Source organism: Phyllobates terribilis, unplaced genomic scaffold (assembly GCF_046119375.1).
Source record: "Phyllobates terribilis strain yellow unplaced genomic scaffold, ASM4611937v1 Scaffold_71__1_contigs__length_7168151, whole genome shotgun sequence".
Taxonomy (NCBI): Eukaryota; Metazoa; Chordata; class Amphibia; order Anura; family Dendrobatidae; genus Phyllobates; species Phyllobates terribilis.
Genome location: NW_027362831.1, coordinates 6,670,658 through 6,696,146, shown reverse-complemented (window position 1 = coordinate 6,696,146; position 25,489 = coordinate 6,670,658). Strand labels below are relative to the sequence as shown.

General features: G+C 49.9%; 1 protein-coding gene across 5 annotated transcripts in view; it reads right to left on the bottom strand.

Annotated features, from left to right (window-relative positions):
* Positions 1-6,007: 6,007 nt before the first annotated feature.
* The window catches only part of LOC141194468 (oocyte zinc finger protein XlCOF7.1-like), a 215,776-nt gene continuing 196,294 nt past the window's right edge, over positions 6,008-25,489 (bottom strand). Inside the window, exons 1-8 of one of the 5 annotated variants that reach the window (XM_073662397.1) lie at positions 22,206-22,318; positions 21,325-21,404; positions 18,985-19,122; positions 18,709-18,855; positions 18,503-18,626; positions 18,329-18,426; positions 18,041-18,131; positions 6,027-7,760 (exon numbers count right to left, since the gene is read on the bottom strand). In XM_073662397.1, coding sequence (XP_073518498.1) covers positions 6,823-7,760; positions 18,041-18,131; positions 18,329-18,426; positions 18,503-18,626; positions 18,709-18,855; positions 18,985-19,062 — 1,476 coding nt within the window. In that variant the 5' untranslated portion in view covers positions 19,063-19,122; positions 21,325-21,404; positions 22,206-22,318 and the 3' untranslated portion in view covers positions 6,027-6,822. Of the gene's footprint in view, positions 7,761-18,040; positions 18,132-18,328; positions 18,427-18,502; positions 18,627-18,708; positions 18,856-18,984; positions 19,123-21,324; positions 21,405-22,177; positions 22,319-25,489 lie in introns of those variants that run through there. The other 4 variants (XM_073662396.1, XM_073662393.1, XM_073662394.1 and 1 more) reach the window with 4 other exon arrangements.

Genomic DNA, 25,489 nt, shown 5'->3' with positions numbered 1-25,489 from the left:
TGGCACATTCCCCTGACCCCTGAGGCACAGGAACGCTCTGCCTTTATCACCCCATTTGGACTGTACGAGTCCACGGTGATGCCAATTGGCATTGGCAGCAGATGGTCAATGCACTGCTCAAGGGACTCAAGGGGTACGCGGCCGTGTACCTGGTTGACATTGCCATCTTCAGTCCCACCTGGGAGAATCACTTGGAGCATCTGGCACAAGTGCTTGGGCGGATACAATAGGCAGGTTTGACCATTAAGCTGGAAAAGTGGCAGCTGGGTATGAGTGCGGTCCACTACCTGGGACACCGAGTAGGTGGGGGAGCTCTAAAGCCAGAGCCCAGGAAGGTGGATGCCATCACATCCTGGCCCACCCCCAGGATCAAGAAACAGGTGATGTCCTTCCAGGTCACATCGGGTACTGTGGGAGGTTCATCCCTCACTATAGTAGCCTGGCGAAGCCCCTGACGGACCTCACCAAGAAGAAGCTGCCCTTCGCAGTCGATTGGACAAATGACTGTGAGACGACCTTCCGGGGGCTGAAGACCACCCTTTCTAACTCCCCGGTACTACCGCCAGCCGACTTTACACGGCTGTTTGTAGTGCAGACCGCCTCCAGTGACTTTGGCCTCAGTGCTGTGCTCAGACAGGTCAACACTACGGGCCATGAACACCCTGTTTTGTACCTGAGCCGGAAGCTCCTGCCAAGGGAGGTGGCCTACTCCACGATGGAGAAGGAATGTCTGGCAATTGTGTGGGCCCTGCAGCCTCGCGTTCCAGCAGTACCACTTCACCATTTGCCATAAAAATAGCCGAAGCCATGGCAATTATTATTCCCCCTATTAGCAAGGGGAAATTGCGGACGGGCATGCGCTGCCCCCTAGTGCCCTCTAAAGGGGGGAGGTTTGAAGAATATTGGAGATATAATCCCATCATCATTGCATCCTGTTTGCCAGGGGATTATAAAGGTCTACAGTGTACAGTTGTACAGTAGTGAGTGACAAATATCTCATAGCAGCTCCCAGCCAAGGAGTTACACCCCTACCACCTTGCTGCTGGGCTACAACAGGAAGACTCCCTGGAGATCCAAGCCATGCGGCTTTCCCTTTGTGTCAATTACAATTCAACACCGAGTTATGGAAATACTGTATGTCCTAGTTATTCATAACCTAGATCTTCAAGATCCCAAGAGAATGGGGAATATCACCCTGACTTCCACCCCTGTCTAGCATGTAGGGATGGGGAGATGGAGATGCCCGGCACAGCCTTTTGAAAACCCCTAGGGCCACTGTGTTTGGTCTCCATGCGCAGCAGGGGTCCGACTGGATCCAATGACACCAGAACTAGGACCGTCCATTAAGGAAGTATAACCCATATTAGTTTTTGGAATTTATAGCTGAGGGAGGCCAGGGGTGGAGATTTAAGTCTAGCCAGGGAGCAGGAGAGGGAATGACCCAGAGAGGTTAAAAGCTCCTGCAGCTATAGCTCAGGGCTTTTTCTCTGGGAGGTTGCAACGATACATTATGTAAGGGAAGTCACAGAAAAGAGAGAGGGACCCACAAGCCTCCCATGTGGCAGCCCCTCCCCCGCAAGCCAGGCCTTCCATCTGATTGGTAACTGACTCTTAATATCTGCTTATATCTTTTGTACCATTACTACTGTGTTTGCATCTCTGACCCTTATGTATGTATAACCCTTATGTATGTAGTGTATTGTCTAGTGTGCCCTTAAGGCAATTAAATATATAATTTAACCTTGGGCTGCTCTTTTATTTCGATCCATGAATCCTCATGTCTGCTGTTCGGTCCATTGAACACGCTACCGGGGCTGGTTTCTGGCCCAATATAATTCCTGTTATAGCTAATAGAACTGGTGGCAGCTGTACCAGGCCGACAAGGTTCTGCATCACTAGGGCTAGTAAAGTGGCCTCTCAGCCCATCAGGGGTGTGAGCGAGAGTGGTGCCACATTAGTGACTGAGTGGGCCAAATCTTCTCACTCCCGGTACCTTCCTGTACTGGGGGCAAGGGATGTCTGTGTAGAACTGTACCAATCTGACCTTACACGTCCCGAGGGGGTGCGGAACATCACGTTGGTGCAAAGAGCAGATCCGTATCACGTGTTCCGTCGGACATAACTGTCAGGTGGGGGGCGAGGTGTGGATCCTGCACATGTGGTGGCAGCGGTGGGATTCCGCAGGATCTCTCTGGTGCCATTCTTCACAGGATCCATTGACCATTGCTGAATCAGAGACATTCGGAGAATCATCTGGCCCCATGGAAACTCTCGGCGAGGCCAGTGTGGGACCCTTGAGTCTCCTGACCTTGATGGACTGTCAACTTCCTAAGCTTGCCGCTACTTCCTCTCTGTGGGGCCCACCAAAAGCTGTGGTCCACTGGTTGGGGTAGATGGCCCTGGAAGTCCCAAAGTCGCAGCTGTTCTATCCCTGGTGGGCCAACGGAAGGGTGAGACTGTGTAATATTGTACCATCTTGGGCATTTGCTGGGACTGTTCTATCTGTTTACTGTCTGCTTTGTTGTTCAATAAAGTATTGCCACCCTGTGTTGTCTGCGTAGTGTTATGCCCACAGTAGACCCTGTGTCTTCACATTTTGGTGGCAACAATGGGATACTACTCAGCCCAGCGGTTCTAGGGAAGTTGCAGGGAACTGGTGTTAGCACACACCGTGCAAAGTGCTCCACAACCAGGGAGTCATATAGACAGACCCAGCAGAGCACAGGTGAGGCATACACAGCAGCTTTTGGACTCTACCATGTCCAGCCCCACCAGCCCGGCCTTGGGAGGAGGACCGGAGGGAAAATAAAGCTGCAACAGTAAATGGAGACTACAGAAGCTTTGCCAGCTTCGACTGATCAAATACCAAGCCACCGACACTCGGTCGGATTTGATACAGGAATTGGTCCGTTGGGATGCCCTGAATGTCGTGGATGACAATGAAAACTCCACTGAGGTGGATGCAGGGGAACTAAACTCTTTGCCAAATCCAGGATCCAGCGGTAATCTGGAATCAAATACCCAGTCCCAAGCAGCTCGAATCCAGGAATTGTTGATCCAATTGAGACCCGGAGCTTCAAGTGAGGAGAGGGCTTGTATTATAGAATCGGTTTTGGGAGTTCCAGTACCCCTACCGCCAGCACTGGACCCTACTTCAATGATGGTCCACAACCAAGGCAATCATCTTTGCTGCAGAGACGTACCAGTGTTTAATGAGTCCAACACAGAGATTTTTGAACATCTGCAAGATTTTGAGAACCTGATGCTGATGCACCAGGTACCCACAGCTGACTGGGCTAAATACCTGTGGACTAGTTTGACTGGCTGGGCACAGGATGCTGTCCAGTCGCTTGGGCCTCAGGACTGCCTGGACTATTGGACTGTTAAGGATACCCTGTTGGCACTTTTTACTATCACCCCCGAGAGATATTGAACCAAGATCCGGACTCTGTCTTGCCAGGTGGGCTCCTATGTAGAATTTGGCAGTCAACTCTGACGACACTGCAACCGTTGGCACGATGGTTGTGCTGTCCACTCTGCTGCTGCCCTCCGAGACATGATCATTCTCTAGCAACTTATGGAGAAAATGGCCCCAGAAATACAAAAATGGGTAGCCGACCAGAAGCCCAAAACCCCAGAGCAAGCCGCCCGATTGGCTGACGAATTCACAGCCAATCGTCCTTACTAGAGACTCTATAAGCACATCGATCCCAGGAAACCCCTCAATCAAGGATTCAAGCAACCACCAGCCATTCAAGCAGGACTATCCCACTACCCAGCAGAACGCCAAACAGGACAAAGGTTTGCAAACAGGACTCGTGATTTGCCCAACTCACAGAGCTGTTTTAAGTGCGGGCACCTTGGACACATGGCCAAAGATTTTCTACAGTTGGCAGGATCTAAAAGATCATATGAGAGAAGCTGGAAGTGTCTGCTATGCTGATGTACACAATGATGGCATGGGGATTGTAGAGTTTATTCGCAAGGAAGATATGGAATATGCTTTGAGGAAAATGGATGATACAAAGTTTCGTTCTCATGAAGGTGAGACCTCTTACATTCGTGTCTGTGCTTAAAGACATGCTGATGGACTGTGCCCGATAAGGGTGATAGGAAATATATCACGTCTGGCTAATTAACAAGGGGGAGGTATGTGACAATACAGTTTTTCTTCCTAATTATGCCAGACCTATCATATTTTTCGGACCATAAGACACACTCCCCCCCCCCCCCCAAATTTGGGAGGAAAATGGGGGGTGCATCTTATGGTCCAAACGTAGCTTACTGGATAGTTGCGATGATGGTGTAGCGGGATCGCAGGGCCCCCCATTCCCTCCCTCCTGCAGGAACGCGACAGCAGCAGAATAAGTGGTGACATGCTGTTGGTGGTGTGGTGAGGTGGTTCAGCAGAGCGGCGGTGAGGCAGAGTGGCGGTGAGACGTGCAGCAGAGTGGCTTTCCGGTGGCCGCGTCCATCTTCATGAGCCGTGATCTACAGGAAAATGGCCATCCGAGCTGGCGCATGTGCAGTATGGGAGCTTGAGCGACCATTTTCCCGTAGATCACAGCTTCAGGAAGAAGGCCACGGCCACCGTAAAGCAGAGCACGCCGCAAGCTAGCCCCAGCCAGGCCACAGGCACCGGCCCCAGCCAGGCTACAGCCACCGGCCCCGTAGCATCTCACCTCTTCTGCTGCAGCCGCCGGGTTCCTGAGGGATGGAACGGAGGGCCCTATGATCCTGCTCCACCAGCACCACCTTCTCGCCCCCAGGGTCTGCAGCATTCCTCCACTTCAGCCGGCTACATCTAGGTCCCTGCCTCCTGTGACCCTCACTCCACTGCCCCTCAGATAAGATACCAATTCAGACTACAAAACGGGCCTCCATCTTATGAAATATATATTTTTTCCTATTTTCCACTCCAAACTTTGGGGTGCGTCTCATGGTCCGGTGCGCTTTATAGTCCGAAAAATATGGTACCTTCTGATGGCCAAGAGAAATATACCTTTATTTTTATCTTGACTCTTAACCTGTGTTCTTCTTTGGTTGATTAACGCAGACTACTGTTTGAATAATCCTGAGTTGAGATGTATTGCAACTTATTGTTTGCAAATCTTGCAAGATAGTGTCGTGGAGCAATACTGTTTGATAATCTGCTGATTACGTATTATACAAGCCAGGGAGTTGTTTATTTGCCGAGCAATGGAGGACAAACTATGCAAGTTAATGAAATGCTCAAACAATGAGTCATGAGTCCCTTACACCTTCATTTCTGACCCTTGACCTATGAATGATGGCTGCAAGGACATTTGTGAACTATAAATAGGGTGTTTCTGCCTCTATTCGGTGTCATTCTACAGCATGTCAGCTTAGAGGACTACAGCCCCAACTTCAGGAATACAGATGGGATCCATTGACCATTGCTGAACCAGAGAGACATTTGGAGAAGCCAGATTGGGACCAGGCAGTCATCTGGCCCCATGGAAACTCTTGGACAGGCCAGGTTGGGATCCTCGGGTCTCCTGGCCTTGTACCTAGATGGACTGTCAACTTCTTAAGCTTACCGCTACTTCCTCTCTGTGGGGGCTCACCAAAAGCGGGGGACCACTGATTGAGGTAGATGGCCCTGGAAATCCCAAAGTCGCAGCTCTTCTATCCCAGGCGGGCCAGCGGAGGGGTGAGACTGTGTAATGTTGTACCATCTAGGGTATTTGCTGGGACTGTTCTATCTGTTTATTGTCCACTTTGTGGTTCAATAAAGTATTGCTACACTGTTTTACCCACACCCTGTTAGTCTGAGCAGCGTTACACTCACGGAAGACCTCGTGTCTTCACAGTCATCAAACAAATTAAACAGACTGTTTATTTGCTGGCTGTGAAGATCCAGTGTTTGTTTATGAGCATTTTGATGGCCTCTAACTTGTACGACATCAGCCTCTAATCTCTGTACCTTGTCAGTAAGCTCTGACAGGATAGAAGTGAAGGGACATATTTCAGTTTTGTATGTGGTCTCCAGCCTTTGTATGTATATAGCCTTGTTTAGTAGGGATAGACAAAATATGAAATACAAATCAATTATGGTGTTCCCCATATCCGAATCCCCTGTGGCTGGGGGGTAAATGTCCCTGTGAAGCAAGCACTGCTCAGTATGTGGGCTTCGGTGAGAGTACAGGGAGATTTGTGTAGCTGTTTTCTTGTGAGGCCTACATTAAGAGAGAAGTTGATGCAGGACTTACAGGCTTAAGCTATCTGGCATCATGAGGGTTAAGACTGCTTGTTTTTCCAAGCTGAGATGAGGCAGTAGTGGCTCCGGAGCAAGATGATAAGACTTTTCATAAGAAACACTGCATACCAGACATGCTGACGGAGGTGGAGGACCCAGATTTACCTCCGATCTAGTCTTTCTTTCCCATATCGGACGTCATGTTTGAGGCTGTTTATAATTCCCCCAGGAACACGGTCTGAAGAGAGTGCTCTCAGTGTGCGCGTTCTCTTGGTGCTATGTCCAGGCCATGTCCTTCCTGTTGATGTTCAATAGGTCCGAAGGCGGCGTTGATTGGAAGCAGGATTGTATGATATAACAACATTATGTGAGCCCCGGAAACACAAGTTGTGACACCAATGGAACGGCGCCACAATGGGAGGTGCGTATGAGTGTTTTTATTTTAACAAGGCCAAACATGAGGAATGAGAAATAGTTGTCCTAGTAGTGGACAACCCCTTTAAGAAGAGACAATTTTTGGTTAAAAATGAAAAAGGCTTCTCCCCTGTGTGACTTCTCTGAAGTCTATTAAGAGTTGATTTCCATGTAAAATATTTCCTACATTAAGAACATGAAAATGTCTTCTCCCTTGTGTAAGTTCTTTGGTGGCTATCAAGATGCGCTTTCTGGTTAAAACATTTCCCACATTCTGAATAGGAAAAAGGTTTCTCCCCTGTGTGAGTTCTCTGGTGCTTAACCAGATCTGATTTCTGGTTAAAACATTTCCCACATTCTGAACATGAAAAAGGCTTCTCCCCTGTGTGAGTTCTCCGATGTCTGATAAAACTTGATTTTTTTGTAAAACATTTTCCACATTCTAAACAAGAAAATGGCTTCTCTCCTGTGTGGGTTTTCTGGTGGTTATCAAGATGTGATTTCTGTTTAAAACATTTCCCACATTCTGAACAGAAAAAAGGCTTCTCCCCTGTGTGAGTTCTCTGGTGATTAACCAAATCTGATTTCTGGTTAAAACATTTCCCACATTCTGAACATGAAAAAGGCTTCTCCCCTGTGTGAGTTCTCTGATGTCTGATAAAAGTTAATTTCAATGTAAAACATTTTCCACATTCTAAACAAGAAAATGGCTTCTCTCCTGTGTGGGTTTTCTGGTGGTTATCAAGATGAGATTTCTGGTTAAAACATTTCCCACACTTGAAACAAAAAAATCTATTCTCTGCTGTGTGAAAGTTCTGATGTTTAAAAAAAGACTTTTCGAGGGGAAAACTATGTCCATATTCTGAACGTGAAAATGGCTTCTTTGAATTAGGTATAGTTTGGTTTTTAATGCTTATTTGGCAACTTTGATTTTCATTAGTAGTCATTAATGAATCAGAAGACAGGACGTGTTTCAAAGGATCAGATGACAGATCTTGGCTGTGAAGCAATGATGGTATATCTGGTGTAATGGCATTCACTTCAATTGAATCCTGTGGGATCTCAAGATCATCAGATTTAAAAATTGAAGATGTCAGCTTTCCTTCTGATCTCCTGGTACAGTCATCTGCCAAGAAGAAAACCAATTATTATTTTTGAATAAAAAATACTCTAATTATTTTTCAACATTTCTCCTTAAACTGTAAAAATGGTAAGTTATGGAAAAAAAATTGAATTATTCACCACGACAATGACAGTTCACAGTCTAATAGAAAACCTCATAGGATGAACCAGTAGAGCGTGGTGTTCAACTATTTGTTCATTCTGCCTCCCAAATATGGAATAAAAAGCCAAATAATGTTATATAGGTGAAAATAATACCAACAAGTCCCCACTGAGGTCTATCATCTGTCAGTGGAAAAACAGAGGTTTCCACATTATTAGTGGCTGAAAGGCTCTTAAAAAGCAACTTTGTTTCTATAAACCAATCCAGCAATATCCACTCTCCCAAAGTCAAGTCTCCCCCTCGCTTCTGAGCCTTGCAGTGCGCCCAAACCACATTTAGAATCCATGTATTTGGCATTACTATAATGAGAAGAACCCACTTAATTTACGGTGTGTGTCTCCTGGAGCACAATCGGGTGTTGGGTAATAAAATGGCATATTTGTAATTTTCTCTTTGCAACATCCACTGCAAGCTAATTTTCGGAAAGTGACTGTGGAGTCAAAATAGTCACTGCTCCTATAGATTCATTCACTGAGGGTTATAATTTTCAAAATAGACAAAATAGAATCACTTTATGGGGATTTCTACTGCTCTGATTTTCTGACATTTTGCCATATTAGGGCTTCTTCAAATGGGGTGTCCCATCTCCTTGGGGACCTGCTCCTTCGACGTCTGCTTCTGTCACCAGGAGCCACCTTATTCATTCTGCAGGCGGCACTGGTGATGGAGACGTCGTCGTAACCAGAAGCTCTGGGTGGCACAGGCTCTTTCCAGCCACTAAGATTAGTGCCTGGGACCAGTAGTACCATCTAATCTGGCAGTATGGGTGTGTGTGCTGTTCAACTGGAGAAATCTGCTCCCTACTTCAGCCAACTGGAAAGCACCACACCCAACTAAAGCTCGAAGCATATTGCCGGAAGCTGCCAGATTCAGCCTTGTTCTGCTCTGGTTCAGTCCTCTCTGCTCAGCTCCCGGCTTGTGTATTTGTTTCATGTTGTGCCCCCGGCCCGTTTACTGACTACTCTCACTTATCCTGATTTTGTATTTTCTCTGACCTCCATGTTCTGACCCGGCTATCTGACTATTCTTCTTGCATTCTCACACCACAGAACATTAGGTAACACTGTGGCCCAAGCTTAGGGGATCTGTGATGCCCAGCTGCGCTTGGTATCACAGTTCCTGGAAGAGGGCATTGACGGATTCCTCCACAAGAGGCCCCCATAATCATTCACACATCTCCACCTTCCACCTCAGACCAGCAGAGGGAGGCCGTTAGGGAGATAAAAAGGGAAGGTGGAGCCAGGCAGTTCAGTTCCTGCAGAGTGAGACACAGAAACAGGTCGGTCTGCAGTGGAGCTCAGTGATTCAGCAGTTCCTCTGGAGAGTTCAGCGAGTATAGATCCGAATACAGAGTTGAGTTCAGTTGAGTCGTAGCTCAGAGTAGTGAGCTTTAGGTGTGCCGGCGCCATAAGATCGGTGAAGCACGTCAAGCTGCCGTTAGTGTGTATAGCCTAGTGAGGGCCCGAGTAGGCCGAAGGCGAGTGGAGAGTTAGTACATAGGGGGCAGAGGAGCTTAACTAGCTCACCCCGAAGAATTTACCGGACACCGGGTCCGAAGTTTACCGGGATCTCTATGACCCAGTAAGACATAACCGGAATCCCTGGAGAACTACAGGTCCCAGGATCGCTAAAGTGCTGATACGTAACAGAGCCGGGAGATACATAGGCCCCTCATACCGGGAGCGTATACTCCAAGAAAAGGCCCTACCACAAGGTCAGCCAGCGCAGGACAGAGACAAAGTTAGGCCTAGCTCCAGGCAGGTCAGAAACTTACTACGCAGAGGCAAGAAACAGAAGGCCCTAAACCCGCTCATTGGGGAGGATCCTGACATGCACCCTTCACCCTACAGTGCTCTTAGATGTGCCTGAATTTCCATCAGTAAAAGGTACTGAAGTGACTATCGTGTCTGTCCCTGTTCTTGCTCTGACCCGGCTGGGTCTCGCCTGTCCTGCATTCCCCCTTCATACGCTGCCCTGAGGCCTAGCTCCACCTGTGGGGAGCTATACCATCGAGCTGCCTTATCACCGGCCTCAGTGGACTGCGCAGCGCTGGTGATTCTCACCAGAAGCCACAGGTGGCGTCACAAACTTTTTATAAACTTAACAAATTATCCACCCTTTTTAAAGAGTGACCCCAGGGTACGGGCCCGGGAGCCAACCACCGCGACATCCCTAAAGGCCAGGCTAAAGGCCCCATCCCCTGGGCTAGTCATCTCCAACTGGCGTCACGAACAGGATAGCGTGCCCGCTGAAACGACGACGTGTTTTGCCCGTTGCCACCGGGTACTGTGCGCCTTTATTCTGAACTGTGTACGTTAAGTTGTGGTGAAGATTGCCGCCATTGTTGGGCCGCCGAGCGAGAAGAAGGGCGTAACCGTGGGAAACTTAGGGGCGTACCTGCAAAAGAGCGCGAAGCCCCAGACACACCCCACGCCTCGACGTCAAACCAGAAAGCGCCAGGTCCTGTAAGGGGTGTCGCTGAACGCTCTGACGTAGGACGCAAGCGACGCAAGGTCCTGAAGACGACCGTCACCTGCGGAGCTGCGGCCTAGCGGAAAAAAAACTAGAAGGTAGGCCACGGTTAACTAGGGGGGCGCCAGAATGTCCGATGAACAGCAGAACGCCGACATGCCAGTCAACGTCCCTGAGGTTCAACCCGCGCCCGATGATAAGCAGGCCGAAGGCGCCGCTCCACCAGCAGCGCCTGTAACCCCTGTCATTCCCCTGACTCTACCGTACATTCCTGGAGCAAAGTAGCTCCCCCAGTACAACGGCAAAACAGATACCCTGTCTGGATTCAAATGGAAGATATGTGGTATCTTGGATATGTACTCCATGACAGGCAAGCAAAGAGCCGCTGTCGTACTAGGACAACTGACCGTTGCTGCGGAACGGGAATTGGAAACATGGTCGGCCGCAGACCAGGAGTCAGTGTCCACAATATTCCAAAAACGACAGACTGCCTTTGAGGATCTTACTGAGGCGGACCTCCAGATGAGGTTCTACAGCTGTTCCCAACAGCCGGAGGACAATGTTCGGGACTACGCCTGGTGTCTACAGGGGGCCCTACGGGCTCTTAAACAGGTCAGTCCATCCAACATTGAAAATGAAAACAAAATGCTGAAAGACCAGTTTGTCCGGGGACGGAGGTCTCCAGAGGAGAGCAGGACTGTGCGTTGGTGGTCCCTGGATCATCCAGATGCCACCTTTGATAATCTGAAGGACATGGCTATAAAAGGACTGCAGCCCCTGGAAACAAATGCTATCCAACGTTACCAGGGTGGGGCTACCCCAGTGCCTGCTACACCCACCTTATCCCCAGTGGCTGCTGAAGCTAAGGTTCCAGCAACTTCCCCTACAGAGCTGGACAGTCTGCGCTCTGAAGTGCGCCAGTTGAGTAAAACCCTGACCACTGTGCTGAGTGCTCTGCAGCTGCGGAAGGAGCCCGAGGAAGGAGGGAAAATCCTATTAGCCGATAGCCCTGAGGATGTCCCCAGGATGCGAAGGAGGAGGAGGCCAATATCACTCTCTTCGAGGACCAGTGACCAGCGCTGTCCACAGAAGGACCCTGCCTGCTACCGCTGCCGTAAACCGGACACATCGCCCAGAATTGTCCTATAAACAAGAAAACCCTGGGTCCGAGGGCCGACACCCAGGAGTAAACTCACCAGGCCCATCAGACTGGTACAACAGGTTCGTCGGAGGAAGACCTTTCCTGTCCATTGTACTGGATGGGATCCCGACGCACGCCCTGCTGGACACAGGATCTCAGGTAACCATCATGCCTGACGTCCTCTACAAGAGGTTCTGGTCCATGGACGACCTACGTCCGCCAGCTCCAAATCTTTCTGTATATGCCTCAAACGGACTCCCCCTTAACCTACTCGGGGTTAAGAATGTGACTGTGAAGGTGGGGAGAGTGGAGCTGAAGGACTAGGGGCTAATTTTAGTAGAGACTAATCCTGATGACACCAACCCGTATATGGTACTAGGCACTAACATTGTTGGTAACTGTTTGGGAGAAGTTGTGTTCTTGCTCCAACAGATCGCCGACACTGCCAGACCAAGACAGAGGAGGGCGCTGCAGAGGGAGATCCAAGTCCTGATGTATCAACAGCAAGTAAGGTTAACAGACGGTGAAATCGGTAACGTGCGGGTAACAGACCCCATACCCACTGTCATCCCCCCAATGAGTGAAATGCTCATCCTGTGTAGAGCTGCCATAGGTCTTAGAGGACAGTGCTACCAGGCGGTAGTAGAACCCCTTTGCTCCGAGCACAGACCCACGCTCTTAACCGCCAGGGGAGTGGTAGATGTACGTAATGGGAGGGTGCCCGTCCGTCTTCTCAACTGTGGGGAAGATGAGGTCAGACTGCCACGTTATGCCACTGTTGCCAAATTACATGCTGTCAATAACAACTGTATCCACGAGGCGGAGTCCTTAACCTCACCAGATGAAGTGGAGGATAATGACCCTGCAAACCAGGTGGAGGATTGGTGTCAACAGCTCCATGTTGGGAGAGACACCACTCCTGCCCATCAAAAACAGGGTGTACACCGGGTGGTTCAAGAGTACTCGCAGGTGTTCAGTAAACATCCACTTGACTTTGGGAGGATTAAGGGGGTTCAACACCATATCCCCACAGGTGGCCATTCCCCAATCAAAGAACGTTATAGGCCTATACCCCCAGCTCACTACCAGAAGGCTAAGGAAATGTTGCAGGACATGAGAAAGGCGGGAGTAAAAAGGGATAGTTATAGTCCCTGGGCAGCTCCCCTAGTGCTAGTTAGGAAAAATGACGGGGGCATGAGAATGTGTGTAGATTACCGTCAAGTAAATCGCATTACACATAAAGATGCATACCCTTTACCACGCATAGAGGAGTCCCTAGCAGCCTTAAAGTCTGCAAATTACTTTTCCACCCTTGACCTCACTAGTGGGTACTGGCAAGTAGCTGTGGCTGAGGAGGATCGGGAGAAGACAGCCTTCACCACCCCAATGGGACTCTGCGAGTTCAACAGTATGCCGTTTGGACTCTGCAATGCCCCTGGAACGTTCCAGAGATTGATGGAGTACTGCCTGGGACACCGCAACTTCGAGACTGTGTTACTTTACCTGGACGATGTAATAGTGTACTCCAGAACGTACGAGGACCACTTGAAACACCTGGCAGAGGTATTTGAGTCACTGTCCCAGTACGGGATGAAGTTGAAGCCCTCAAAGTGCCACCTGCTCAAGAAAAAGGTACAGTACCTGGGGCACATTGTCAGTCCGGAAGGGGTAGCACCAGACCCGGAGAAGGTCACAGCCATCCAGAAGTGGCCGGAGCCGAAGAACCTCAAGGAGGTGCGTCAGTTCCTGGGACTAGCAGGATACTACCGGAGGTTTGTGAAAGACTACACTAAGAAAGCAGCTCCTCTTCAAGACCTCCTGGTAGGGCAGTCCCCCAAAGGCAGAAATCCCCCATTCCACTGGGGTAAGGAGCAAGCCGAGTCATTTCAGGAGATGAAGGAGATCCTGACAGGTGATGAGATCCTAGCCTACCCTGACTACAGCCAACCGTTCCTGCTGTATACAGATGCCAGCAACGAAGGGCTGGGCGCTGTTCTAAGTCAGAAGCAAAATGGCCAAGAGAAGGTGATCGCATACGCAAGCAGGAAGCTCCGCCCGACTGAGAGGAACCCAGAGAACTATAGCAGCTTTAAGTTGGAGTTCCTGGCCTTGGTCTGGGCCATCACTGAAATGTTCAAGCACTACCTGGCCTCCAGCAAGTTTACTGCCTTCACTGATAACAACCCCTTGACCCATCTTGAAACAGCAAAGCTTGGGGCACTGGAACAACGATGGTTGGCGTGGCTGTCAAATTACTAATTTACAATTAAATACCGGGTGGGCCGCAAGAATGCCAACGCCGATGCCCTGTCCAGGATGCCTCACCAGTCAGACACAGAAGAAGAAGTGGATGACCTGGAAGAGATTGAGCTACCTGCCTTTCACCAGAATGGGATGATCCACGAGCAACAAGCCTCCAGGAAGCAGCGTGAAAAGACGTTAAACCCCCTGTCTCACCACAGCTGGAAAAAGACCCAGGACAGCGACCCGGTTGTCAGCCGTATCAAGGAGCTGATAACCCAAGAGGGTGCCTCCCTGGAGAAGGAAGCGTCTCTCCAAGTAAAGCAGCTGTGGAACGAGAGAAGCCGGCTGTTTATCTACCGTGAGAAGCTGTGCCGGAGGTACGTCAATCCAAAAAAACATGAAATGGTATGGCAGATAATGGTCCCGAAGACAGACATCCAGATGGTATTAGAAGCTTACCACGATCAGGCGGGGCACTTTGGCTGGAAAAAGCTAGAGACCCTGCTGAAGTGTCGATTCTACTGGGTAGGAATGAGCAGCTCCATTGAGAGGTGGATCCGGGACTGTGGACCCTGTGGCCTTAGAAGAAAGGACTACAGCAGCCAGAAAGCACCCCTGCAGCCCATCAAGACGACTCGACCCCTGAAGATCGTGGCCCTGGACCATGTCAAGCTGTCCCCCAGCAGGTCAGGGTACTCATATGCTCTGACCATGGTGGATCACTACTCACGTTTCCTGGTGGTCGCCCCCCGTCAAAGACCTGACGGCAGAAACAGCAGCAAAGACATTCCAAGTGTATTTCTGTAGACCCCATGGTTACCCTGAGCAGGTGCTGATGGACCAAGGCCCGGTCTTTGAGGCTGAGTTGTTCAAGGAGTTCTGCCATTTGTACGGTTGTAAAAAGATCAGAACTACACCGTACCACCCACAAACCAACGGTCTCTGTGAGAAGATGAACAACATCATCATCGACCTGCTAAAGACCATACCACTTGAGGAGAGAAATCAGTGGCCAGACCTACTATCTGACCTAGTGGATCTGTATAATCATATACCAGTAAGTTCCACCAAATGTACTCCAGCATATCTCATGCAGGCAAGGCCAGGAAAACTGCCCATGGACCTGGAGCTTGGTGTTGTTGAGCCTGAAGCTGATATGACCACTGAGGACTAGGACACGACCAGACAAGAGCAGTACAGAAGAGTACAAGCTTGTGTCGAGGACAGTCTCACTCGGGTGAGAGAAAAGCAGGAGGCGCACTACAACAAAAAAGCACCCGCAGAACCTTTCACACCAGATGAAACAGTATTGAAAATGAAAAGACGCAACCACAAACTTGATGACCAGTGGGAGAAAGAACCCTACACTGTGTTACCGTCAAGGTTTGATAACAAGAAGACCTGCATAATCAGTCGAGATGGAGGAAGAACGACTGCAACAGTGTCCAGGGACCACCTAAACTTGTGTCCAGACTTACTGAAACCCCAGGAAGAAGTGCCTCTCACCAAACCGGAAGAACCTGAAGAAGCGGTGATACACACTGACCTAGGAGATTTCCCGGCAGATTGGCCTCAAATAGGAGGTGCAGTAATCATCCCCGTACTCCAATTCTACGAACAGCCAGAAAACCCTCCACAGCAAGTTGAACCTGTAAGTGCTGTAGAAGAGCCAGCTCAAGAAGTATCCCCGGATGAAGGATCCCCGGTAGGAGTGGAGCAAAAGGGCCCAGCCAATGGTTAACTTGCCAGTCCAAGAGAGAGGTTAAGGCAGTTTTACAACTTAGTCACACGTAGAACTGGTAGGGTAACTGAGAATACAGACTCTGATACCACACAGACCACCGCACTACGCAGATCAATACGTAGCACGAGAGGTAAACCCCCTGCTAGGTACACTCAGTAGATGGTCAAATTTCTGGAGTGTAGATAGTTACCCCTGGGGGATTAAATTGTAATGTACTGTATTAATTGTGTACTTTCTTATAAGTATGTCTTTATTACTTTGTGTTTTGCCTGTTTACTTCCTTAATTATCTAAGAACTGCATGGCTGAGGACTATGTGCAGCCCAAAAACTGCTTTTGTATAAAATTGCACTCCCTGGAGTGCCCCTTTTAGGTGACCTCAGAAGGAAAACCTGTCTGGAGTGGCTCTCTTGGAGGTCCAAATCGGGATCTTCATGCCCTGCAGCCACCCCAGGGCCTACGTTGAGGGTTTGGGACAGGTCCCTCAAACCACCAAGTACTCTACCCTGTGAGATGGACATCCTTGCTGGGAACCTCACCATAGGAGACTTGAATTCTGAGGACACTTTGTATTCGTTTATATTGTTATGTAACGTTTAAGATTGGTGCCTCCCATAAAGGGAAGATTGTTTATGTTTCCTATTGTTGTTGTTTTATAAAATGTACTTCAGCCCGGGAGTGCTGAGCTTAACTAGGGGGGAATGTGACGCCCAGCTGCGCTTGGTATCACAGTTCCTGGAAGAGTGCATTGACGGATTCCTCCACAAGAGGCCCCCATAACCATTCACACATCTCCACCTTCCACCTCAGACCAGCAGAGGGAGCCCGTTAGGGAGATAAAAAGGGAAGGTGGAGCCAGGCAGTTCAGTTCCTGCAGAGTGAGACACAGAAACAGGTCGGTCTGCAGTGGATCTCAGTGATTCAGCAGTTCCTCTGGAGAGTTCTGCGAGTATAGATCTGAATACAGAGTTGAGTTCAGTTGAGTCGTAGCTCAGAGTAGTGAGCTTTAGGTGTGTCTGCGCCATAAGATTGGTGAAGCGCGGCAAGCTGCCGTTAGTGTGTATAGCCTAGTGAGGGCCTGAGTAGGCCGAAGGCGAGTGGAGAGTTAGTACATAGGGGGCAGAGGAGCTTAACTAGCTCACCCCGAAGAATTTACCGGACACCGGGTCCGAAGTTTACCGGGATCTCTATGACCCAGTAAGACATAACCGGAATCCCTGGAGAACTACAGGTCCCAGGATCGCTAAAGTGCTGATACGTAACAGAGCCGGGAGACACATAGGCCCCGCATACCGGGAGCGTGTACTCCAAGAAAAGGCCCTACCACAAGGTCAGCCAGCGCAGGACAGAGACAAAGTTAGGCCTAGCTCCAGACAGGTCAGAAACTTACTACGCAGAGGCAAGAAACAGGAGGCCGTAAACCCGCTCATTGGGAAGGATCCTGCATGCACCCTTCACCCTACAGTGCTCCGGGATGTGCCTGAATTTCCATCAGTAAAAGGTACTGAAGTGACTATCGTGTCTGTCCCTGTTCTTGCTCTGACCCGGCTGGGTCTCACCTGCCCTGCATCCCCCCTTCATACGCTGCCCTGAGGCCTAGCTCCACCTGTGGGCAGCTATACCATCGAGCTGCCTTATCACCGGCCTCAGTGGACTGCGCAGCGCTGGTGATTCTCACCAGAAGCCACAGGTGGCGTCACAAACTTTTTATAAACTTAACAAATTATCCACCCTTTTTAAAGAGTGACCCCAGGGTACGGGCCTGGGAGCCGACCATCGCGACATCCCTAAAGGCCAGGCTAAAGGCCCGGGTACCGAGTCATCCCCATCCCCTGGGCTAGTCAGATCTCTGTTTAAGTCCAGATCCATGTAGAGGGGTTAAAGAATGATGAGCCAAGCAATCCATGGAATCTGGAAAATGGAGTAGATAGCGCCAAGCCTGTTCGTGTTGGACATCTTTTGACCTGCTAGGTGACCACGAACAGTGCCCCAATGCATTGTGTCTGCAAACTATTCTAGCAAGATCTGCATTCAAATAGCTAAATGTCGCTCCTTCCCTTCTTAACCTGCCATGTGCCCAGACAGTAGTGTACAACCGTATATAAGGGATTGTTGGATTCAAGAGAAGTTGGAAAATAATTTGTAAGGTCCATTTGTTTCCCATTATCCTTTGTGAAGAATTTCAAAGTTATCACCACATAAAGTGACACACGTCAAATTTGAAAAATGGGGCCTGATTAGGAACACAAAACTGGCTGCGGGAAGGGGTTAAATCAGAGTATTTTGGGCACTAACTACTGTAGTAAAAACTGAGTATAGACAATAACTTATCTACTGAAATGACCAAACTCGACTGTCTTCATCAGCAAAAAATGAGTAACTAGTGAAGAAAGTTATGCTCTAGCGGCAAAATGCTGATCACACGATTGTGATACAGCCGGACTACACCACCGATAAAGCAGCCACAGCCGACGACTGAGAAGAATCTGTGACTTTTCTGCATTTAGTGGTTACTACTCACCTGGACGGTTATCTGTAGGAATCTCCTCTTTACACCACTCATCACCCCTCACATATGTGTCTGTAGTATTAATATGGGTCAGATCTTCACCCTGAAACAAATATTGTAAAAGTCACAAACAGATGAGAAGTCCCATCTATGATCAGCTCTAATCCTGCCATCTCCACCGTTCTCATTACACAAGTATAAAACATATAATACTGGTGGATAAAACAAGACTGAGCACAAGACCCTCACAGCCGACTACACATCATAGGGGAGATCTCATGACACCTTCTCTCCATCTACCTGATGAGCCTGAGGAACATTGGGATCTTCTTGTTTACAGTCCTGTGGAAGAGGAGGACGGGGACATCTCTCTGGTGTTGTCCTCTTACTGGATCGATCTGGAAACACATACAGGGACTGAATTCATTCTTGACATACAGATAATTATAGGATATGGGTACTTAGTCCTATTACCTGGTGATGTGAGAGGCTGGGGATCCTCCATCATGACATCCTTGTACAGATCTTTGTGTCCTTCTAAATACTCCCACTCCTCCATGGAGAAATAGACAGCGGCATCCTGACACCTTATAGGAACCTGACACATACAATGATACCGTCATCCCCCGATCCCTTCATAGCGTTACTGTATAATGTCCCAGCATTCCCAGCAGTGTCACCTCTCCAGTCAGCAGCTCAATCATCTTGTAGGTGAGTTCTAGGATCTTCTGGTCATTGATGTCCTCATGTATCAGGGGGTGAGGTGGAGACCCCGTGATTGAGTCCTGACAGCGCTCACTAGAGGTCTTCTTCACTACTGTATAATCCTGATTATGGAGAGACACATTAATAAATCTCACTACAGACATTTCCAGAGTCCTCACCTCTCCAGTTCTGTCCATCTGTTATTCCCATAGATAAGAATGATTTAATGTGACGTCATCAGAATCTCTCACCTCTCCAGTAAGCCGGAAGAGGATCTCCAGGGTGAGGTGTAATATCCTCTCCACCATCTTGTCTCCGTCCATATCCATCTTTGATGGGTAAATTTGGGTAAAAATGGGTAATCTTAGAGGAGTAGATGTTGTAGAGACCTGAATGAGAAGATGAGCCGTAATAACATCATAAAAATCCTGTGTAATAATACAATTACTGGAGATAATAAGGGGAAACAGATGAGGAGATTTATTATTTTACAGTATTTAGTTTTCTTCTTTACATCTAGTAATAAAACCTTTATATTTTAGGCCACAGACAACAAGCAGTTTCTTCCTCGGAGTCTACAGCTGAAGACTCTTCTCATAGACTCATCTTCCATAACACTAATTCTGGAATCATTTACTGATATAATAATAATATAAGTACTGGACACAATAAGTGGAAACATATGAGGAGATTTATAATTTTACGGTATTTAGTTTTCCTCTTTACATCCATATATATATATAAAGCAGTAAATCTGTTTGTGGAACCAGTTTGAAAAAAAAACACATTTTTCACAAGGTTTGAGTGAAATTTTGCACGGCCCATCTTTATCACCAGACTAAAAATACTGAAAACATTAAAACACGAAATTTACCCCATTCATGAGATTTGGCCCTCTGAATTTAGACTGTATAGAAATAAAGGAGAAAATGGGTGTCTGTGTGTTAAATGCAAAACTACAGTTTTAGCCCAAAGGATCTTAAAGAATTAGAGCGACAGCGATCAAAGAGTCACTTTTTACAGAAGATGGAAACCTGAACAGCGAGGATATACTGGAACAATCAGATTTAAAAGGGTTAATCAGCACAAAGCTAATGAAATAATCGATGGGTTGTACCTTATTTTGAAAAATGTTTGACGCGCACATTAACGTGAAATATTGTAATTCTGTGGCGTCAAATGTACTTGCAAATCAGCTAACAAAGACAGTGATATGGCAGTGTTTCAGTTACACAATCAAAAATGGGAACTATATAAGTAGTAACGAATCCATGTGGCAATTACTAAATTTTCCCATCCATGAAAGACATCTGACTTTAGTTCATCTCAGCATCCATCTTGAAAATGGGCAACGAGTTTATTTCACTACCAACAATTTAGAAGAAAGAGCGACTCAACTACCTAATACAACATTAACAGCTTTCTTCCTCCTGTGTCAAGCAGGTCCATTTGCGAGGACTTTATTATATTCAGATGTTCCAAAAATATTATACATGGAATAAGTTGAGAAAAGTATTTTGCAAAAGGAAACAAGGTGCAAGGGTCCAAGGATGGGACGGAGGTTCTAGTGATGCTCTTAGACGCGTGTACACACTTCATCCAAACAACGCAGCGTGTTACTACCTACGTTTTTTGCATCACACTGTCCATGGGCCAGTGTCTTTCACAGATTTAAAAACAGTTGGTGGTGAGCTGTCTCAATCTTACAGGGAGGCATTCCAAAAGCGTGGTCTGATCGAAGATTATCAACACTGGGACATGACATTGCAGAAAATGTCTCTCACTCACTTTCCACTACAACTTTGAAACCTGTTCGCTATAATAATTACAACCTGTGCACCTTCTAACCCCCGCGCTCTTTGGGAAAAATACAAAGAATATCTTAGCGAAGATATTCTTAGAGTGCACAGGAGAGTTAATCCGGATTTAGGCTTAAATTTCACTGCTGACATATTCACCAAAGTCCTCTTGACGCTAGAAGAAAGGTGCAAGTGTATCAATAGTAAAACTCTAATAGAATTTGGTTTACGAGCACCAGTTCGACCAGCCTTTAATGTTATAGACAGAGATATTCTGCAAAACAAAAGCTATGATTTGGAAAGGTTGAAAGAATTTGTCACATTAAATAAGCCTCATTTGGTTGATGACCAAAGATCGGCGTATTTGGCAATTACAGATCAGATTTAAAGTGGAAATGGGAGACTGTTTTTCTTTGATGGACCAGGAGGTATCGGTAAAATATTCTTAATTAATTTGCTGCTCGCAGAAATTCGCTCAAACAATAACATTGCTCTGGCCGATGCCTCGTCTGGGATTGCGACCACTCTTAAAGATGGAGGGCGCAGGGCTCATTCAGCACCAGGATTGCCCTTGAATCTAGTGCTGTTGGAAACTCTTGGCTGTAATATCACTAAGGGCTCAGGGAAAGCTAAAGAATTAGAGACTTGCAAATTAATTGTCTGTGATGAATCTACCATGGCGCACAAGAAAGCTGTCGAGGCCCTCGATCGCACCTTGAAAGATCTGCAGGGATCCAATTGCTTAATGGGGGAAATTGTACTTTTTTTACAGGTGACTCTGCCAAACGTTACCTGTTCTTAAGGGAGCAACGCCAGCAGACGAGCTGAATGCCTGTTTAATATCTTCTCATCTATGGAGACATATGCAAAACCTACAAGAAACAAAGTGATCATAAACCCTGCTGTAACTAAATAAGTAAAAAAGCAAAAGTGCATTTAAATAACATAGGGCTCTTAGTAAACATGGTTTTTGATCAAAAAAGCATCATAGCCATCCCACCATGGCAAGGTGACCCTTTTCAGGATGGAGACGTATTCAGAAGCTTCTCTGACTACTAATATACGGGTTCACTTGAAGGGAAATTCTACTGCGGACAAACTTACACGCCACCTACTATGCCTCAGAAACGACAGGTTCCCTACAGATTCCACTACCGGCTTAATCTCCTTCCCGGAAAACTTTTACAAAATGGCGTCCTCAGTACTGGAGATTATTGACCAAGTATTCCCTGATATTTGTAACAATTTTAACAACTATCAGTGGCTTTGTGAACGCACAATCCTACGCCCTAAACACTATAGTGTCAGCTCCATAAACCTACAAATACAGAAGAGACGGCCGGTCCAGAGACCACATACATGTACAATGACTCAGTCATGGATGGTGAACGAGCCGTAATGTCCCCATTGGAGTTCCTGAATTGTGTGGAGCCTCCTGGATGTCACCGCATAGACTCACTATAAAGATAGGAGCCCGATAATGACCCAACACAAGGGAATGTAATGTATTATGTCCTAGAGAAACTGCAGAGAAATAATCATCTAATGCTGCGATTCCAGGATTATTCTAGAGGGAATCGGCTGCGATATCCCCTGTGCAATATATATCTAGTATTAATGCTCCAGTAATGGGGTCTCCACATACCTCCACCTGCAGAGCCGCCACCACATACCTCCACCTGCAGAGCCGCCACCACATACCTCCACCTGCAGAGCCGCCACCACATATATGGCTGCTCTGTGCGCACAGGATCTGTGATGAGGTCACAGGAGGGGAGGAGTCAGGGGTCACATGATCAGGGGCCTCAGTGGCTGCAGGACTCTGCTGTGCTGGTTGTCATGGTGCTGGATGAGCTGAAGTTTATGTGTGGGGTCAGGAGGGGTTTACAGTGTGGATGTAGCAGAGCCGTGTGTGTACGAGGTGTACGGAGCAGAGCCGTGTGTGTACGAGGTGTACGGAGCAGAGCCGTGTGTGTACGAGGTGTACGGAGCAGAGCCGCGTGTGTACGAGGTGTACGGAGCGGAGCCGCGTGTGTACGAGGTGTACGGAGCAGAGCCGCGTGTGTACGAGGCGTACTGAGTGGAGCCGCGCGTGTACGAGGTGTACGGAGCTGAGCCGCGTGTGTACGAGGTGTACGGAGCAGAGCCGCGTGTGTACGAGGTGTACGGAGCAGAGCCGCGTGTGTACGAGGTGTACGGAGCAGAGCCGCGTGTGTACGAGGTGTACGGAGCAGAGCCGCGTGTGTACGAGGTGTACGGAGCAGAGCCGTGTATGTACGAGGTGTACGGAGCGGAGCCACCCGTGTGCAAGGCGTACGGAGCGGAGCCACGAGTGTGCGAGGCGTACGGAGCTGAGCCGCGCGTGTGCGAGGCGTACGGAGCGGAGCCACGCGTGTGCGAGGCGTACGGAGCTGAGCCGCGCGTGTGCGAGGTGTACGGAGCGGAGCCGCGTGTGTACGAGGTGTACGGAGGGGAGCCGCATGTGCACGAGGTGTACGGAGCGGAGCCGCGTGTGTACGAAGTGTACGGAGCGGAGCCGCTTGTGTACGAGGTGTACGGAGCGGAGCCGCGCGTGTACGATGTGTACGGAGAGGAGCCGCGCGTGTACGAGGCGTACGGAGCGGAGCCGCGTGTGTACGAGGTGTACGGAGCGGAGCCACGTGTGTACGGAGCAGAGCCGCATGTGTGCGAGGTGTACGGAGCGGAGCCGCGTGTGTACGAGGCGTACGGAGCGGAGCCGCGTGTGTACGAGGCGTACGGAGCGGAGCCACGTGTGTACGAGGTGTACGGAGCGGAGCCGCGTGTGTACGAGGTGTACGGAGAGAGCCGCGTGTGTACGGAGCAGAACCGCGTGTGTACGAGGTGTACGGAGCGGAGCCGCGCGTGTATGAGGTGTACGGAGCGGAGCCGCGTGTGTACGAGGTGTACGGAGCGGAGCAGCGTGTGTACGAGGCGTACGGAGAGGTGCCGCGTGTGTACGAGGTGTACGGAGTGGAGCCGCGTGTGACGAGGTGTACGGAGCGGAGCCGCGTATGTACGAGGTGTACAGAGCAGAGCCGTGTGTGTACGAGGTGTACGGAGCAGAGCCACGTGTGTACGAGGTGTACGGAGCAGAGCCACGTGTGTACGGGGTGTACGGAGCAGAGCCGTGTGTGTACGAGGTGTACGGAGCGGAGCCGCGTGTGTACGAGGTGTACGGAGCGGAGCCGCGTGTGTACGAGGTGTACGGAGGGGTGCCGCGTGTGTACGAGGTGTACGGAGCGGAGACGCGTGTGTACGAGGTGTACGGAGCGGAGCCGCGTGTGTACGAGGCGTACGGAGCGGAGCCACATGTGTACGAGGTGTACGGAGCGGAGCCGCGTGTTTACGAGGTGTACGGAGCAGAGCCGCATGTGTACGGAGTGGAGCCGCGTGTGTACGAGGTGTACGGAGCGGAGCCGTGTGTACGAGGTGTACGGAGCGGAGCCGCGTGTGTACGAGGTATACGGAGCGAAGCCGCGTGTGTACGAGGTGTACAGAGCGGAGCCGCGTGTGTACGAGGTGTACGGAGCGGAGCCGCTTGTGTACGAGGTGTACGGAGAGGAGCCGCGCGTGTGCGAGGTGTACGGAGCGGAGCCGTGCGTATACGAGGTGTACGGAGCGGAGCCGCGCGTGTGCGAGGCGTACGGAGCGGAGCCACGCGTGTACGAGGCGTACGGAGCGGAGCCGCGCGTGTACGAGGCGTACGGAGCGGAGCTGCGCGTGTACGAAGTGTACGGAGCGGAGCCGCGCGTGTACGAGGCGTACAGAGCGGAGCCGCGTGTGTACGAGGTGTACGGAGCGGAGCCGCGTGTGTACGGAGCAGAGCCGCGTGTGTATGAGGTGTACGGAGCGGAGCCGCGTGTATACGAGGCGTACGGAGCGGAACTGCGTGTGTGCGAGACGTACGGAGAGGAGCCGCGTGTGTGCGACGCGTACGGAGCGGAGCCGCGTGTGTACGAGGCGTACGGAGCGGAGCCGCGTGTGTACGAGGCGTACGGAGCGGAGTCGCGTGTGTACGAGGTGTACGGAGTGGAGCCGCGTGTGACGAGGTGTACGAAGCGGAGCCGCGTGTGTACGAGGTGTACGGAGCAGAGCCGTGTGTGTATGAGGTGTATGGAGCGGAGCCGCGTGTGTACGAGGCGTACGGAGCGGAGCCGGGTGTGTACGAGGCGTACGGAGCGGAGCCGCGTGTGTACGAGGCGTACGGAGGGGAGCCGCGTGTGTACGAGGTGTACGGAGTGGAGCCGCGTGTGACGAGGTGTACGGAGCGGAGCCGCGTGTGTACGAGGTGTACGGAGCAGAGCCGTGTGTGTATGAGGTGTATGAAGCGGAGCCGCGTGTGTACGAGGTGTACGGAGCGGAGCCGCGTGTGTACGAGGCGTACGGAGCGGAGCCACGTGTGTACGAGGTGTACGGAGCGGAGCCGCGTGTGTACGATGTGTACGGAGAGAGCCGCGTGTGTACGGAGCGGAGCCGCGCATGTATGAGGTGTACGGAGCGGAGCCGCTTGTGTACGAGGTGTACGGAGCGGAGCCGCGTGTGTACGAGTTGTACGGAGCGGAGCCGCGTGTGTACGAGTTGTACGGAGCAGAGCCGCGTGTGTACGGAGTGGAGCCGCATGTGTACGAGGTGTACGGAGCGGAGCCGTGTGTACGAGGTGTACGGAGCGGAGCCGTGTGTACGAGGTGCACGGAGCGGAGCCGCGTGTGTACGAGGTGTACGGAGCGAAGCCGCGTGTGTACGAGGTGTACGGAGCGGAGCCGCGTGTGTACGAGGTGTACAGAGCGGAGCCACGTGTGTACGAGGTGTACGGAGCGGAGTCGCGTGTGTACGAGGCGTACGGAGCGGAGCCGCTTGTGTACGAGGTGTACGGAGCGAAGCCGCGTGTGTACGAGGTGTATGGAGGGGAGCCGCGTGTGTACGAGGTGTACGGAGC